Source organism: Phoenix dactylifera, chromosome 13 (assembly GCF_051530095.1).
Source record: "Phoenix dactylifera cultivar Ajwa chromosome 13, Ajwa_hap1_PhDact_Kaust_v1.1, whole genome shotgun sequence".
Lineage (NCBI taxonomy): Eukaryota > Viridiplantae > Streptophyta > Magnoliopsida > Arecales > Arecaceae > Phoenix > Phoenix dactylifera.
Genome location: NC_143202.1, coordinates 27357284 through 27372093, shown reverse-complemented (window position 1 = coordinate 27372093; position 14810 = coordinate 27357284). Strand labels below are relative to the sequence as shown.

The window sequence follows — 14810 nt, the reverse complement described above, 5'->3', positions numbered from 1 at the left end:
TCTCCCACGAGCAGGCTTTATTTAACAATGACATGGCAACGTGGCAGTCTTTAATTGCCTAGCCCTTGCCCTAAGTGCCGTCACCAAGTTACTCTCCTCCTTCAGCCACATGAACTAAAACCAAGTCAATGAGACTGATGGGATCCTAGTCGTTGCAGCCAAAGATTCTCTGCCTATTGACCTGGTTCTTTACCCTAAAGACTTGGTCCACGTATTAAATTTGAGTTCTACTTAATTTTCTGCAGATTTTAAGAACAGATAGGAAGCTGGGTTACAGCTGGTAGTTTGTTATGTTCATTTAAATTTACTTGTTTCTCTAATCTCCTATCTTATAAAGGTGAGATTGATTAATAAGAAAGGCAGAGAAAGTTGAATCCCAAAGTTGGCCATTCGAAGTGAGACTCTTCCTGATTGGTGAGATGCCAAATTGCCCTTGAGAGTTTTGAGTGGTGGTGAGAAGCCTTCCCAAGACTTTTGTTTCCCTTGAAGCTCTGCATCAGAGACGACTTACTTGGTCAATATTTATTACATCAAGATGGTTGTTAAGAAAGTGGGAAGCCACAAGAACATTAAACAACTCATCAATCAGCTTATCATTTCACACACGCCATCACATGGCTGCTTCCGGGAAAACCGCATTGAGACTATAAAACAAAAACCGACGCTTTTAATTAACGATAACAATGAAGGAATCAATCGAGGTTTTCCGCATGAAAGGGGCGAAAAGAATCCACCATGGCAGGGTTATCAGTAGTCCACATGGCACTTCGTGCTCTCAAACGGGATGGAGCTCGCCGGCGCCGGAATCTTCACCGTGCACGCAATCCGGGGCTTGAAATGCCGGGTCTTGATGAACCAAACCTTCAACCTGATCTTAGCGGAGGCCTTTACCTCCATGTAGAAGAATCCCTCGCCCTTCTCCCTCTTAAAGGTGGTGGCCGCCGTTCCAAGGGCCGGCGACCGCCCATCGAAGGCCGGGTGCAGCACGGTGGTGTTCTTGGGATGCTGGTAGAAGGTGGGAAGTGTGGTGGAGCTCAGCTGCGATCCATCGTACAAGGCGGTGGCCTCGATGCGGTCGTAGTAGATGCCGATTCTCCGGTTGGGGTTGCGAATGGCGAGGTCGAGGGAGAGGTTGTATTGTAGGGTGGAGTTGGCGTCGGCGAGCTCAAAGCGGGCGAGAGAGGCGGTGTTGACGTAGGCCTTGAACCTATGAGGGCGGAATATCAGCCAGAAGGAGAAGACGGAGAGGCCGCCAAATATGATGAGTTTGAAGAGGGCGTTACAGAGGCAGCCCAACCCACTTCTCGAGCTTTCTCGGTTGTTATAAGCCATTTAGTTGGGTGGTGTTTTCTTCTTTTTAGGAGAAGGGTAGGGGTGGGGAAGGGGGGAGAGAGAGAGAGAGGGGGAGCTAAGGTGGTCTGTCTATAGAGAAAGGTTTTGAGAAAGGGGAGGGTGAGCAGTGGAGAAGAGGAGACAGAGAGAGAGAGAGAGAGAGAGGTTGGGTTTGGGAGGGAGAGAGAGCTAAGGTGGTCTGTCTATAGAAAGAGGTTTAGAGAAAGGTGAGGGTGAGGAGTGGAGAAGAGGAGACACACAGAGAGAGAGAGAGAGAGTGAGAGAGGGGGTTTGGGAGGGAGAGGGAGCTAAGGTGCTTTGTCTATGGAGAGAGGTTTAGAGGAAGGGGAGGGTGAAGAGTGGAGAAGCTTCGAATCAAGTTCGAAGCTTTGCTGTGGAAGTGGGCCAGAACGCGTGGTTAACGCGTTAAGTAGAGACACGGCTCAATGTTTGATCTTGTCAACATATAGGAAAAACTTGACTAGGTGTGCATCGAGAGGGATTGGCAAGGTTTTCACAAAAAATAAAATAAAATAAAATAAGAAACAAGGAAAGGGCAAAAAGAGTGAGTTCGGGTCCGAATGGCGCAATGGCTTGGTTGGATCCATTTCTGATTCGCTTTGAGTCCCCAAACTTGCCTAGTCTCGTGATAAGTTACTAATCACTAAGGCTCACTCTTCTTTTCCCTCCTCTCTTTTCTCTTTTCTTTTTTTTATAGATGAAAACGATAATTCATATAGCTCTAACTTGAGTACTTCCTGCCAAATCAAAAGAAAGCAAAAAATATAGAAGTTGAGGAATATCCCCTACCGATGTCCATACAAACTCTCCGAAATGACGGGCAAAAAAGGAGGCAACTCAGTCAGCTGATCTATTCGCCTTCCTGAACACATGAGCTATTTGACAATGTCTCAGCCCTTGAAGCAATATATGAGACTCATGGATGAGAGGATGCTCATCACCATACCTGTCCACTCTCCGTATCCAGTCGATCACCATAGAAGAATCTTCCTCAAGGTACACCCGCTCTTCTTCTAGTACCTGCCTCGCGTAGGAAATCCTCTCCCAGACTGTCCGAAGCTCGGCCCTAAATACAGTGCATCCAGGTGTGCGGCGACATGGCCCTCCTCTCTTTTCTCGTATACACTTTTCAGCCGTTATTGGTCGACATGGCCGGTAGCTGGATGCGTATACTCTTCGCCCCTCACCTTTCTGAGGCATCTCCATTTCAAAAAGATACGCGTCTTTTATGTGTTTCGTAATCTTGGTCTCAAGAGCTGTTAGCTAGGATCAATCAGACCTCATTGGCACTGCAATAGAAAGGACAAGACAGAGCTGGCCGAACCTATTCGCATTAGTTTGGGAAATAGACAAAAACTCTCTTAGGGTAAAGCATTTTTTATGTCCAAGTTGTTGCAAGCTCATATAGCTTGAGCACACGGTAAGTTTTGATGGGCCCAAAAGAATTCGGCAGGGAATCTCTTTACATTTTAAACCAACCTCCCTTTTGGAGAAAATAGGTGGCACGGGTTGGCTTGTGAAAATTGTCCTATTATAATATTGTGGATTATTTGCACTCAATTTTTAAGTTGAACCCGGATAGCTTTAGAAGGTCCATCCAAATTAGCCGCTGTAAAAGAAATTGTAGCAACCGGGTTCCGTCACATCCTTATCACTTAAGCATGTATGATTGATCTTCTTTCATGGCGTCAACCACTATATTATATCTCACACATATCTCAAACAACTCCTAGCTTCTTCTTCTTCTTCCTTTTCACAGTGAATCATTTGTTTGCGCCAAAGATATACAACCTGAAACATGTCAATTACACTGGGGATGATGCATGCGGGTCCGGGAGATTTTTTTTTTTTTTGAGGGAAAATGAAGGAAGCAAGTAGTTTCCCCCCTTTCTTATTGAAATAAGAATGCATCCAGGAAATCACAGCAAAAGTCCAAAAGAGAACTGGGACCCACATATGGGGTGTTCCCTAATCGCCACCTACGCCGTAGACCTTGATGAACTACTTTTACAAAGGTTGACTGCATAATTCACAAGTAACTTTCTTATCTTACCCTCCCTTCGATCTCATCATTTAACCCCGGCAATTCCACTGTTTCAGAAATGAGAGAAGGGCCCGGCCGGGACCGCTCGCCGGCGTCGAAGATAGATATTATCAGACGTCCACGGTGCAGGTGGAGATCTGCTGGAACTTGATGGCCGGCTGGTCGCTGTCGCCCTTCCCGGACTGGAAAGAAAGAACAGCCGGGCAGGTGACGAAGAGGTGGCGGCGGCCGGAGGTCCACGAGCCCACCTTCCACCGGATCCGGCCGTCGATCTTGACGTGGAGGAGGAGGAGGCCGGAGGACTGGTCCTGGGCGAGAGCCTCGGCGAGGTAGGGCGCCACCGGGACAGTGACGCCGCAGAGGAACGGGGACCAGAGGTCGACGTCGTTGTGGCCCTGGTAGAATGGAGGGACGGCGGTGGCGGGGGTGATCTGCTCGTACTTGTAGGAGGCGAAGACGTCGACTTGGTCGTAGTAGATGCCGATGCGGTTGGGGTTGCGGGTGGAGAAGGTTACCTGGAGGGTGGTGGAGACGAGGTTGCCCGGGGAGGAGACGTTGAAGGAGAAGATCGTGGCGTTCTGGAGGTTGAACTTGGGCTTGGTGGGTCGGAGGGCGAGCCAGATGACGAAGATGATCAAGACGATCAGTATGTTCAAGGCCAGGAACCAGGCGAAGAAAATGCGCCAGCGGTGGCTCTCCTCGCACCCGCAGTCGTGGCCGCAGTCGTCCCCCTTCCACCACATGCACCACTTGCGCCAGCCGCGGTGGTGGCCGCAGGCGCTGCTCTTGCACGTCATGCTGCTGTTTGAGCTCGTGGGCGTGGGAGAGATGCAAGAGAAATTAATACAGGGGATGAGATGGGATGACAAAGATGATTCCTTGGTCCATAGAAACCATATGGTATATGTGCATTTATAATGGTGTTCTGCTTCCCACTATGCACATGCCTTCTCATGATCGAGCAACTTGATTCCTCAGAAAGAGGGTGGTGGACCAGGTGAGCTGGTAGAGTATATAAACTACGTATCCCTATCCCTGTTGACTAGTCTCATAACAACCAGTCCAATAATTACAGTAAGTTCAATTTTCGATGAAAGCTTTTTTTTTAAAAAAAAATATCGAAGATGCCTCCGTCCCTGAGAGTAATTCCTATAGAAAATTTAAATATGTGTAGAGAAGGCTTAACTATATTTTCAAGACGATTTAACTATGTGCTAGGCCGGATTGAGTGTTCAAACATTGATTAACTGTGTACAGAGAATATTTAAATATATGCAGAGAAAACTTAATTGTATTTTTAAAATAATTTAACTGTGTGACAGGCTAAATTAAGTATATTTCAAGCTTACTTAATTGTGTACCGAGAAGATTTAATTATATGCCAGACTAGATTAAGTGTTCAAACATTGATTAACTCTGTGCCACGTTTACTTAAATATGTGTCATACTATATTACATGTGTACCAAGCTTATTAATCTAATTGCAATGGTGAGTTAATTGTGTTCAAGCTTACTAACTTAATTGTAATGATGAGTTAACTTCCTTTTTGTTTATTTTTTTTCTTTTCTTTTCTTTCTTTTCTTTTTCTTTTCTTTTTGCTTCTCTTCTCTCTCAAGCTCTTCTTCTTCCTTTTTTTCTTCTCCTCCCTTCTTTCTTCTCCTCCTGCGAAGCTAGCGGCACCGAAAGAGTGCTGGGTTGTTATTTTTTTTTATTTATTATCTTATTTATTTATTTATTTGGTCAATCATATATATATATATATTTATGCATTTATTTATTTATTCTTCTTTTATTTTTTTCTTCTTTCTTCTATTTTCTCCTCCTGCAAGGCGTCGATGCTGGAAGAGTGCCGAGGCTGGCGGTGACTCGGCGACGTGGCCGGTGGAGTGCGGCCGAGATCCTTTCTCCTCTGGATCCTCTCGTGAGAGGTGATGGTGGGGAAGAAGCGTGGGTATAGGGCGAAGGCAAGGAAGGCCGCGGCAGAGACAATGGCGGAGAGGGAGTCGCACTTGGCCTGAAGGTCGAAGGTCTGGTTGGCGGTCGCCGAGTGGGCAGAGGCTGCGGAGAGGAAGGCAAAGGTGAAGGAAGCGAGGAGGAAGAGGAGGTCGGGAGTGAGGGGGTGCAGGAGGAGGAGGGTGGCGGCGGCGAGGAGGAGGAAAATTAGGAGTGCAGCGACAGACTGGAGGGCACCGAGGCGGGGGAACGGTCGTCGGCCCCGGCGGGGGATAGAAAGGCATTATGGGGGAAGAAAAAAAGTGAGTTTCGGGCACTTATGAGGGAGGGGTATTTTCATCTCATAAAAAATAGTTAAAAATGTGCTGAATTGGTTGCTGTGAACCTAGTCAAGGGTGGGGAATTAATTTTCCCTAAACTATTTTAGAACAGGATGACGTGTTTATGGAGCTGAGGGGCTTTGAGTCCTTTCGTGGGAAAGAAGGACTTATCTTTCTTCCCACGAGGCCACGAATCTACAGTTGGGTTGCTTTGAGGGTTGTGCAGGAGGACGAGCCACGAATTTCGGAGTGCTTTTAGATCTGTTGGTGGGTGATCCAACGGTGGATTCGCGCGAAGGAAGGTGAATTCTTCTTTCGCGCGAAAGATACAACCCTGCTCCCAAAATATAATACTACGTAAGAAGAAGAAACACCAGTATGGAAAGAGAGAGCTGTTTCGGGGATGGCGACGAAGTCTTTTCTTTCTTTATTTATTTACCACCAACGGTGGCTAGTTTCAAAGCTAATTATACGGAATGTTGAGGTCAACAAGTCAGAACGGTGTCTCGGATCTGCCACGTGACGCTTTGTCGGGCCCACGTGCGAACGATCGGGTCTTTTGATCGCAGCCATCGGATCTTTCGTGGATAGACTGCGGTAGATCTAAGAGAGATTGGGTCCGGAGTCTCTTTCGGGACCGTCGATTAGCGATCGATGGTCTGCCTGTCGTGAGCAGATGGACGGCAGCGACGTCGCATCAGGCTCCGACAAGACCGGGTCCCGACTCATGACGACGGCTTTAAAAGTTGTTTTACTGCATGCAGATTATTTAAAGAGAACGAAGGCAGGTTACAGGGGATCCGATCCAACTCAATCAGCACCATCCACGAATTAATCATCAATCAAAGAAGGATGAACGGATGATGGACTCACTGCATTATATTCTCTACTTTGTTTATTTACGCACCCACTGTTCACTAATAAATGAATGACGAATGATTCAACTGGATCTCGAATTAGCAGCAACAGCACGATTGAGTAAAGAGTTTGGCATCTGTTGTTGACCATGACACTCATTTGGAGATAAGTTGGTCAAAATGCTTGAGTGAGAGTTCTAAGGCTGCAAGCATCCAGATTCCAGCTGGAGGGCGCGACGAAGCCGGCATGGGCCAGCCAACTTGCTTGCTTGATTATAAAATATCTAGCAATCAAATAAACCACCATGCTAGTCTTTGCAACACAGTTCAAAGACTCAATTCAATAAGAAAGTTTGGGAAAGATGCATAAAGAAAACATGTACGCAATAAAAACCTTAAAATTTACACATCGAGGGGCATTGGCGAGGCTTTCGCAAAAAAAATAAAATAAAATAAAATAAGAAACAAGGTTTGTTTGGATCCATTTCTGACTCACTTTTGAGTCTCCAAACTTGCCTAGCCTCTTACTAATTGTTGGAAAAATATAATCAAAAAATAATAATGCCGCAAACTTTTTTCTTTCTGTGTATAATTAAATAAAATATCACTTACCTAGCAATAATAATCTCTATAATTTATTCAAGAAATTAACATGCAAAATAATTAAGCAATCCAGGCAATACAATTTTTAACGTAAAAAATTCTTCGATGTGAAGAAAAAAACTACCAAAAACTTTTACTATTATGATAATTGAATTGCAATGAATCCTCTCTAGCTCAACTAGAGGCTGCATAAACATCAACAAGATTTAATCTTGGCTTCCACAATAAGAACAATCGTCACTAATAAGACGAATTTCAATAATAAACAATAAAATAGATGATTGATTTCACCAAGTGTTGATGCTTGAAATAATCAATAGAGAAGAATTTTTAAAAATCCAAATCATTTAATCTATAGCTTTCAATGCTAAAGAAAACATACTTAAATTTCAGCGAATAAAATTAATTATCCGTTCATCCAGCAAAGTGTAACCTTTTCCTCCTCTTCTCCTCTATTTTTTTTTTCTTCACCGTTTTCATGGACTTCCGGTTTTCAACGATTACCTCACCTCCAAACTAGGCAGTGCCGTTATTGGTTGACATGGCCGGTAGCTGGATGCGTATACTCTTAGCCCCTCACCTTTCTGATGCAATTCCATTTCAAAAAGATACACATCTTTTATATGTTTCGTTTATCTTAGTCTCAAGAGTTCTTATCAAGGTATCAGCCCTCATTGGCACTGCAATAGTGAGGGCAAGACAGAGCTGGCCAAACTTATTCGCATTAGTTTGGGAAATAGGCCAAAAATCTCTTAGGGCAAAGCAAGTTTTATGTCCAAGTTGTTCCAAGCTCATATAGCTCGAGCACATTGTAAGTTTTGATAGGCCCAAAAGAATTCGGTAGGGAATCTCTTAACATTTTAAACCAACCTCCCTTTTGGAGAAAATAGGTACCACAGGTTTGGGTTGTGAAAATTGTCCTATTATAATATTGTGGATTATTTGCACTCAATTTTTAAGTTGAACCCAGATAGCCTTAGAAGGTCCATCCAAATTAGTCGCTGTAAAAGAAGTGTAGCAATCGGGTTCCGTCACATCTTTAGCACCTAAGCATCCATGATTAATCTTCTTTCGTGTCTTTCATGATGTCAACCACGGGTCATACTTCATACTAATTATTAAAAAATATAATAAAAAAATAAGTATGCCATAATTTTTTTATATAATTAAATAAGATATTACTTACTAAGCAATAATAAAGCAATCCATATACAAGAGGCAACATAATTTTTTAATGTAAAAAATTCTTCGATGTGAAAAAAAAACTATGGAATCTAGTCTAATCAGATACTTCCACTATTTAAAATAATAGAATTACAATAGATCTTTTTAGTTCAACTAGAGACTGCAAACAACAACAAAATTTAATTTTGGCTTTTACAAAAAGGATATTCATCACCAATAAGATGGTTTCAATAATAAACAGCAAAATAGAAATATTGATGCTTGAAATAATTAATAGCGAAGACTTTTTAAAAATCCAAATATTTGTAGCTTTCAATGTCGAAAATAACATACTTAAATTTCAGTCAAATCTAAATAAAATCAACTATCGGTCATTATTTTTTTTTTCTTCTCCATTTTCTGGAGACGCGTTACCTTACCCCACGGTTTTAAACTACTATTATTTTTTTTAAATTTTAAATGAGGTGGGAACCACATGAGGAGAGGCCACACCGACACTTATCACTAAGGATAACTCTTCCTTTGGGTCCTCTCTTTTCTTGTAAACATTTTTCAGTCGTTATTGGTTGACATGACCGGTAGCTGGATGCGCATAATCTTAGCCCCTCACCTTTCTGACGCAATTCCATTTCAAAAAGATGCGTCTTTTATATGTTTCGTTATCTTGTTTTCAAGAGTTTCTATCTAGGTATCAGCATTCATTGGCACTGCAATAGTAAGGGCAAGGCAGAGCTGGCCGAACTTATTCGCATTAGTTTGGGAAATGGGCCAAAACTCTCTTAGGGCAAAGCAATTTTTATGTCCAAGTTGTTCCGAGTTCATATAGCTTTAGAACATAGTAAGTTTTGATAGGCCCAAAAGAATTTGGAAGGGAATCTGTTTACATTTTAAACCAACCTCCCTTATTGGAGAAAATAGGTAGCACTAGCACACGTTTGGGTTGTGGAAGTTGCCCTATTATAATGTGGATTATTTGCACTCAATTTTTAGTTGAGGGCCCATCCAAATTAGTCGCTGTAAAAGAAGTGTAGCAATTGGTTCCGGTCACATCTTTAGCATTTAAGAATGCATGATTGATCTTCTTTCATGATGTCAACTATTACATCCTTATCTCACATATATATCAAAGAACTCCGAGCTTCTTTTTTTTTCTCATCCATCCCAATAGATCGACTTTGAAGTAGCCATCACGCTATCCAACTATTGACAGTGAATCGTTTGTTTGCTGCGCACATCACCTCAACAGATCTCAGAAAGTAACGTAAGAGTGAAAAAATAAAATAAATATAAAAAAATAAATTTTATTTGTATTGCATCTGAAATGCATCGATCTTTTCTATCCCTATCTTTTAATTTCTCTATACATTTTATTTATTTTATTTTATTTTTGGATATACAACCAGAACCATAGCAATTACACTGGGGATGTTGCATGCGGGTCCGGGATATTTTTTTTTTCGACGGAAAATGGAGGAAGCACGTAGTTTCCGCCCTTTCTTATTGAAGCAAGAATACATCCAGGAAATCATAACAAAGTCCAAAAGCGAACTGGGACCCACATATGGGGTGTTCCCTAATCGCTACCTAGGGCGTAGACCTTGATGAACTACTTTTACAAAGGTTGACTGCATAATTCACAATTAACTGGCAATTACATGAATACAAGTGATGGAAATCTTACCCTCCTCTCTCTTCATTTAACTCCGGCAGTTCCACTGTTTCAGAAATGAGAGAAGGGCCCGGCCGGCGTCGAAGATAGATATTATCAGACGTCGACAGTGCAGGTGGAGATCTGCTGGAACTTGATGGCCGAGGGGTCGCCGTCGCCCTTCCCGAGCTCGAAAGAAAGAAATGCCGGGCAGGTGACGAAGAGGTGGTAGTGGCCGGAGGTCCACGTGCCCACCTTCCACCGGAGCCGGCCGTCGATCTTGACGTGGAGGAGGAGGACGCCGGAGGACTGGTCCTGGGCGATAGCCTCGGCGAGGTAGGGCGCCACCGGGACGTTGACGCCGCAGAGGAACGGGGACCAGAGGTCGATGTCGTTGTGGCCCTGGTAGAATGGAGGGACGGCGGTGGCGGGGGTGATCTGCTGGTACTTGTAGGAGGCGAAGACGTCGACGCGGTCGTAGTAGATGCCGATGCGGTCGTTGGGGTTGCGGGTGGAGATGGTTACCTGGAGGGTGGCGGAGACGAGGTTCTCCGGGGAGGAGACGTTGAAGGAGACGATCGTGGCGTCCTGGAGGTAGAACTTGGGCTTGGTGGGTCGGAGGACGAGCCAGATGATGAGGATGATGAAGAGGATCAGTATGATGAAGGCCAGGATCCAGCAGAAGATGATGCCGCAGACGTTGTCGCAGCACTCGCTCCCGTCGTCGCAGCAACTGTGGTGGTGGCAGTCGTCCCCCTTGCACCACCACATGCACGAGCTGCACGAGCTGCACCAGCTGTGGTGGTGGTGGCCGCAGTCGCTGCTCTTGCACGACATGCTGCTGTTCGAGCTCGTCGGCGTGGGAGAGATGCAAGAGAAATTAATACAGGGGATGAGATGGGATGACAAAGATGATTCCTTGGTCCATAGAAACCATATGGTATGTGTGTATTTATAATGGTGTCCTGCTTCCCACTATGCGCATGCCTTCTCTTGATCGAGCAACATGATTCCCTTAGAAAGAGGGTGCAGGTGGACCAGGTGATGGACCAGGATATATAAACTATATTTTTGGAACCGGATGACGTGTTTGTGGAGATGGGGGGCTTTAAGGGAAGGCATTAAGTCCTTCTTTCGCGGGAATGAAGGGCTCACCTTCGAATCCACAGTTGGGTTGCTTTGAGAGTTGTGCAGGCACGAATTTTGGAGCGCTTTTAGATATGTCGGGGGGTGATCCAACGGTGGATTCGCGCGACGGAAGGTGGATTCTTCTTTCGCGCGAAAGATACAACCATACTCCCAAAATATAATACGACGAAAGAATGAGAAACACCAGTATGGCCACTAAGTCTTTTCTTTATTTATTTATTTACCACCAACGGTGACTTGTTTCAAAGTTAATTGTACGGAACGTTAAGGTCAACAAGTCAGAACGGTATCTTGGAAAGAGAACGAGCGGGTCTGTTGATGGCAGCCATTGGATCTTTCCTCAGGTAGATCAAAGAGAGGCACCAAAAGATTTGGTCTGGAGTCTCTTTCGGGACCGTCGATAGCGATTGATGGTCTGCCCGTCGTGAGCGAATGGACGGCAGCGACGTCGAATCAGGCTCCACCAAGACCCGGATCACACGCCGACCAGGGAGGGCTTCCGAAGCCGCCACGAATTCGTCCCTAGTATTAGTTCCCGAGTCCCGACTGATCATGACGACGGCTTTAAAAGTTATTTAATTTACTGCATGCAGATCATCAAACGTGAGGATATATATCCAAGGAGAACGGAGGCAGGTTGCAGAGGATCTTATCCAACTCCATCAGCACCATCCACATTCTAATCATTAATCAACGAAGAATGAACAGAGGATGGACTCGCTGCATTATATTCTCTACTTCGTTTATTTACGCACCCACTGTTCACTAATAAATGAATGACGAATGATTCAACTGGATCTCGAATTACCAGCAACAGCACGATTGAGTAAAGAGTTTGGCATCTGTTGTCGACCATGACACCAATTTGGAGATAAGTTGGTCAAAATGCTTGAGTAAGAGTTCCAAGGCTGCAAGCAGCCAGCTTCTAGCTGGAGGGCGCGACAAAGCCGCCATGCATGGGCCAGCCAACTTAATTGCTTGCTTATAAAATATCTAGCAATCAAATAAACCACCATGCTAGTCTTCGCAACACAGTCCAAAGACTCAATTCAATATGAAAGTTGTGGAAAGATACATAAAGAAAACATGTTGGAGAACATAAAAAAACCCTAGGGGCCTCATGCACTCAATAAATACCTTAAAATTTACAGGGATATGATGAGCAGAAGGAATGGGATTCCTGGGTTTTGGCACTGGCTTTGGCATGGAATGGGAACTTGTGGGGGCCGGTGAATAGTGATCACCATTGCGAGAGCAATGTCCCTATTCTAACCTCCACCATTTGGACATGCTACCTACCGTCGTCTCCTTGCAATCCACGCACTCAACACATCACCTTCTTCTTCCTTTAGGCTACCATCCACTACTTTCAATATAATACCAACCCATTAAAGCTAGGTCTGTTAGGCCACTCATCGGAGTCATTTAGTATGATAGCACCCGTCAACAGAAATACAACAGGTGTCCAGACTTTGAACACTTTGAATAACTTTAATCATTTCCACTCACCAGATCAATCACTCCATTTTCCTTAAGGGTTCAGGGAGAAGCAAGATGGGTGAGGGTTGCAACTTGCAAGGCTAAGGATACCCTTCAACTAACGGTCGTGATGGTGTGGCTGGTGGGAGAAGGACCTAAAAAGGATTGCTTTTCTAGACTGACAAAAGCTGACTCTCATGCCCTTGCTACCTTCTGTTAGTCATGACAGGATCTCTTTAGGGGCTCGTTTGGTTCGCGGGAAGTATTTTTCCTCCTAGGAATATGATTCCTGAGAATCAAATTCCTAGGAAGAGGATACCTAGGAAAGTACTTTTGACATGTTTGGTTAACCATGGGAAAGTGACTAATTTCCAAAGTGCTTATATTTGGTTGACCATCCACTTTCCTAGGAAAGTTATGTATAATTCCTATTATGCCCTTAATAAAAATTAGGTCTTTAATGCCTCTTTAATGCTTCTTTAATGCTGAAGGGTCTTTTTGGGAAAAAATAAAAAAAGAGTGATTCCCACCTCATGGGAAAAACTTTTTCATGAAATGTGGGAATCATATTCCCATGGGAATACAACTTTCCCATCTCTCTCCTTTGAAAACTCCAACCAAACAAGAGGCATTTTATTACTTTCCCGTTGACCACACTTTCCCCCCTCCTTTTCCTGCGAACCAAACGAGCCCTAGAAGTTTAGTTTTAGCTGTCATGCTTCGCAAAAGGGACAGCACTGTTGAGTAAAAAAAAAGGGAAACAAACGGAAAACTTTGCCAAAATGAATAATATAAGAAATAAAAAGAGGATGGTACGTCAGAATCTAGATAAGGAGGAAAAACCAAGGATTATATTGCAAACTAAGCACCACATATTGGTTTAGCCTGACTTGGTATGCACATAAATCCCTAAAGAAGGGATGGGATAAAATCTATACATGCCAAATCAACAAATTTTGCCATGAAGAAAGTATATTTACCGGAGTCGAACACAGATAGCAATACCACCATCTAGATTGAACTGCGATATTTGTAGTTATCCAATTTTTTATATAAGTTTAAAATGACCATAAAATTTTAATAGCTCTCTTTTGAGAAGATGTATCTATCCGACGTACAATTATTGGTTCCTTTTTGTTGAGAAAAGGAAGAACCTTAGGTTTGGTTAAGCTGACCAAAGGACCGACAGGCAGAGAGTTAAAGGGATCGAAGGGATTAATATATATAAATATGAAGTCTGTTGGAATTAATATGAACATATGAAAATTTGTGGGCACTAATATGCAAAAGAACTTAAAACGGAAAATAAGTAATCTTGCTTTCAAATAAGAGGTCGATTGCACAAATATACAAACACGAACTCTGCTTCAGGAGGAGCAACCTCATTTAATCTCGTATGGACTAAAGTATTCATTATTTTCCTAGAATAAAGTGCATCTTTTCCGCTCTGATTGCAGCCACCCATGCAAGCAATGTAAGTATAATTAGAGTGACCCATGCAAGCAATGTAACTATCACCCATAAAATTATGGGCCCCAATGGCTTATCTAATGATCCAGAAGATGAAACCGATATGCCCCCCACTCTGGAACTCTTAGCAGTGCTGGGATCGCAATTCAGCATCGCAATATTATACGGAAAGGAGGACAGATTTTTGGACCGACAAATAAATTCACTGCAGACTTGGCTCGGCATGCTTGAGGAAGATTCAGCTATGAGTATCGGCTGGAGCCAGAAAAAAGCTGGCGGTGTGGGTGAGTGCCACCTCATATTTGGAGACATCTGGTTATAGTTAGTGATGGCGTCGTGTTTCAGGCCAAACATGTCTATAGAGAGGCTAACGGAGCCGCGAATTAGATAGCTTTATACGTGACCAACTACTCCCAGGTGCTTTATAAGTCGAAAAGAGGGAGCCACCTATAGCGCTCCAAAATTTATTGTTTTTGAATATGTTCGTGCTGAAATTGCATGAATCATCCGTTTAGTAACAAATAAACAAATAAATTCACTGCAAAGGCTGTTCACATGGAAGCTGGGGAACCGTGGTCGACCAGTTTACGTACACCATCAGCCATCGGGCAGGACATCAGCCGAAAGGACTAATTGACCACGGTGGTCCCTCGTGCACCATTCTGAAGTCTTTCTGACTCGGTTAAGCAGAAATAGGAAAGAAACACCGCATGAATCACATGTAGAGAAGCGGACAGCCGACCTGCTT

At 43.7% G+C, this 14810-nt stretch overlaps 1 protein-coding gene and 2 pseudogenes across 3 annotated transcripts; all 3 read right to left on the bottom strand.

Moving 5' to 3' along the window:
• Positions 1-496: 496 nt before the first annotated feature.
• On the bottom strand, positions 497-1732 carry LOC103703139 (NDR1/HIN1-like protein 10). Its single transcript, XM_008785882.6, has one exon. It carries the CDS (start codon positions 1330-1332, stop codon positions 748-750), a length of 585 nt encoding a protein of 194 aa, XP_008784104.4. The 5' UTR covers positions 1333-1732; the 3' UTR covers positions 497-747.
• A 1552-nt stretch (positions 1733-3284) lies between these two features.
• LOC103699391 (NDR1/HIN1-like protein 1 pseudogene) lies at positions 3285-4385 on the bottom strand (annotated as a pseudogene). Its single transcript, XR_015972674.2, has one exon. The product of XR_015972674.2 is annotated as an NDR1/HIN1-like protein 1 pseudogene (transcript).
• Positions 4386-9592: 5207 nt separating this feature from the next.
• LOC103703140 (NDR1/HIN1-like protein 1 pseudogene) lies at positions 9593-10989 on the bottom strand (annotated as a pseudogene). Its single transcript, XR_015972747.2, has one exon. The product of XR_015972747.2 is annotated as an NDR1/HIN1-like protein 1 pseudogene (transcript).
• Between the last annotated feature and the right edge of the window lie 3821 nt (positions 10990-14810).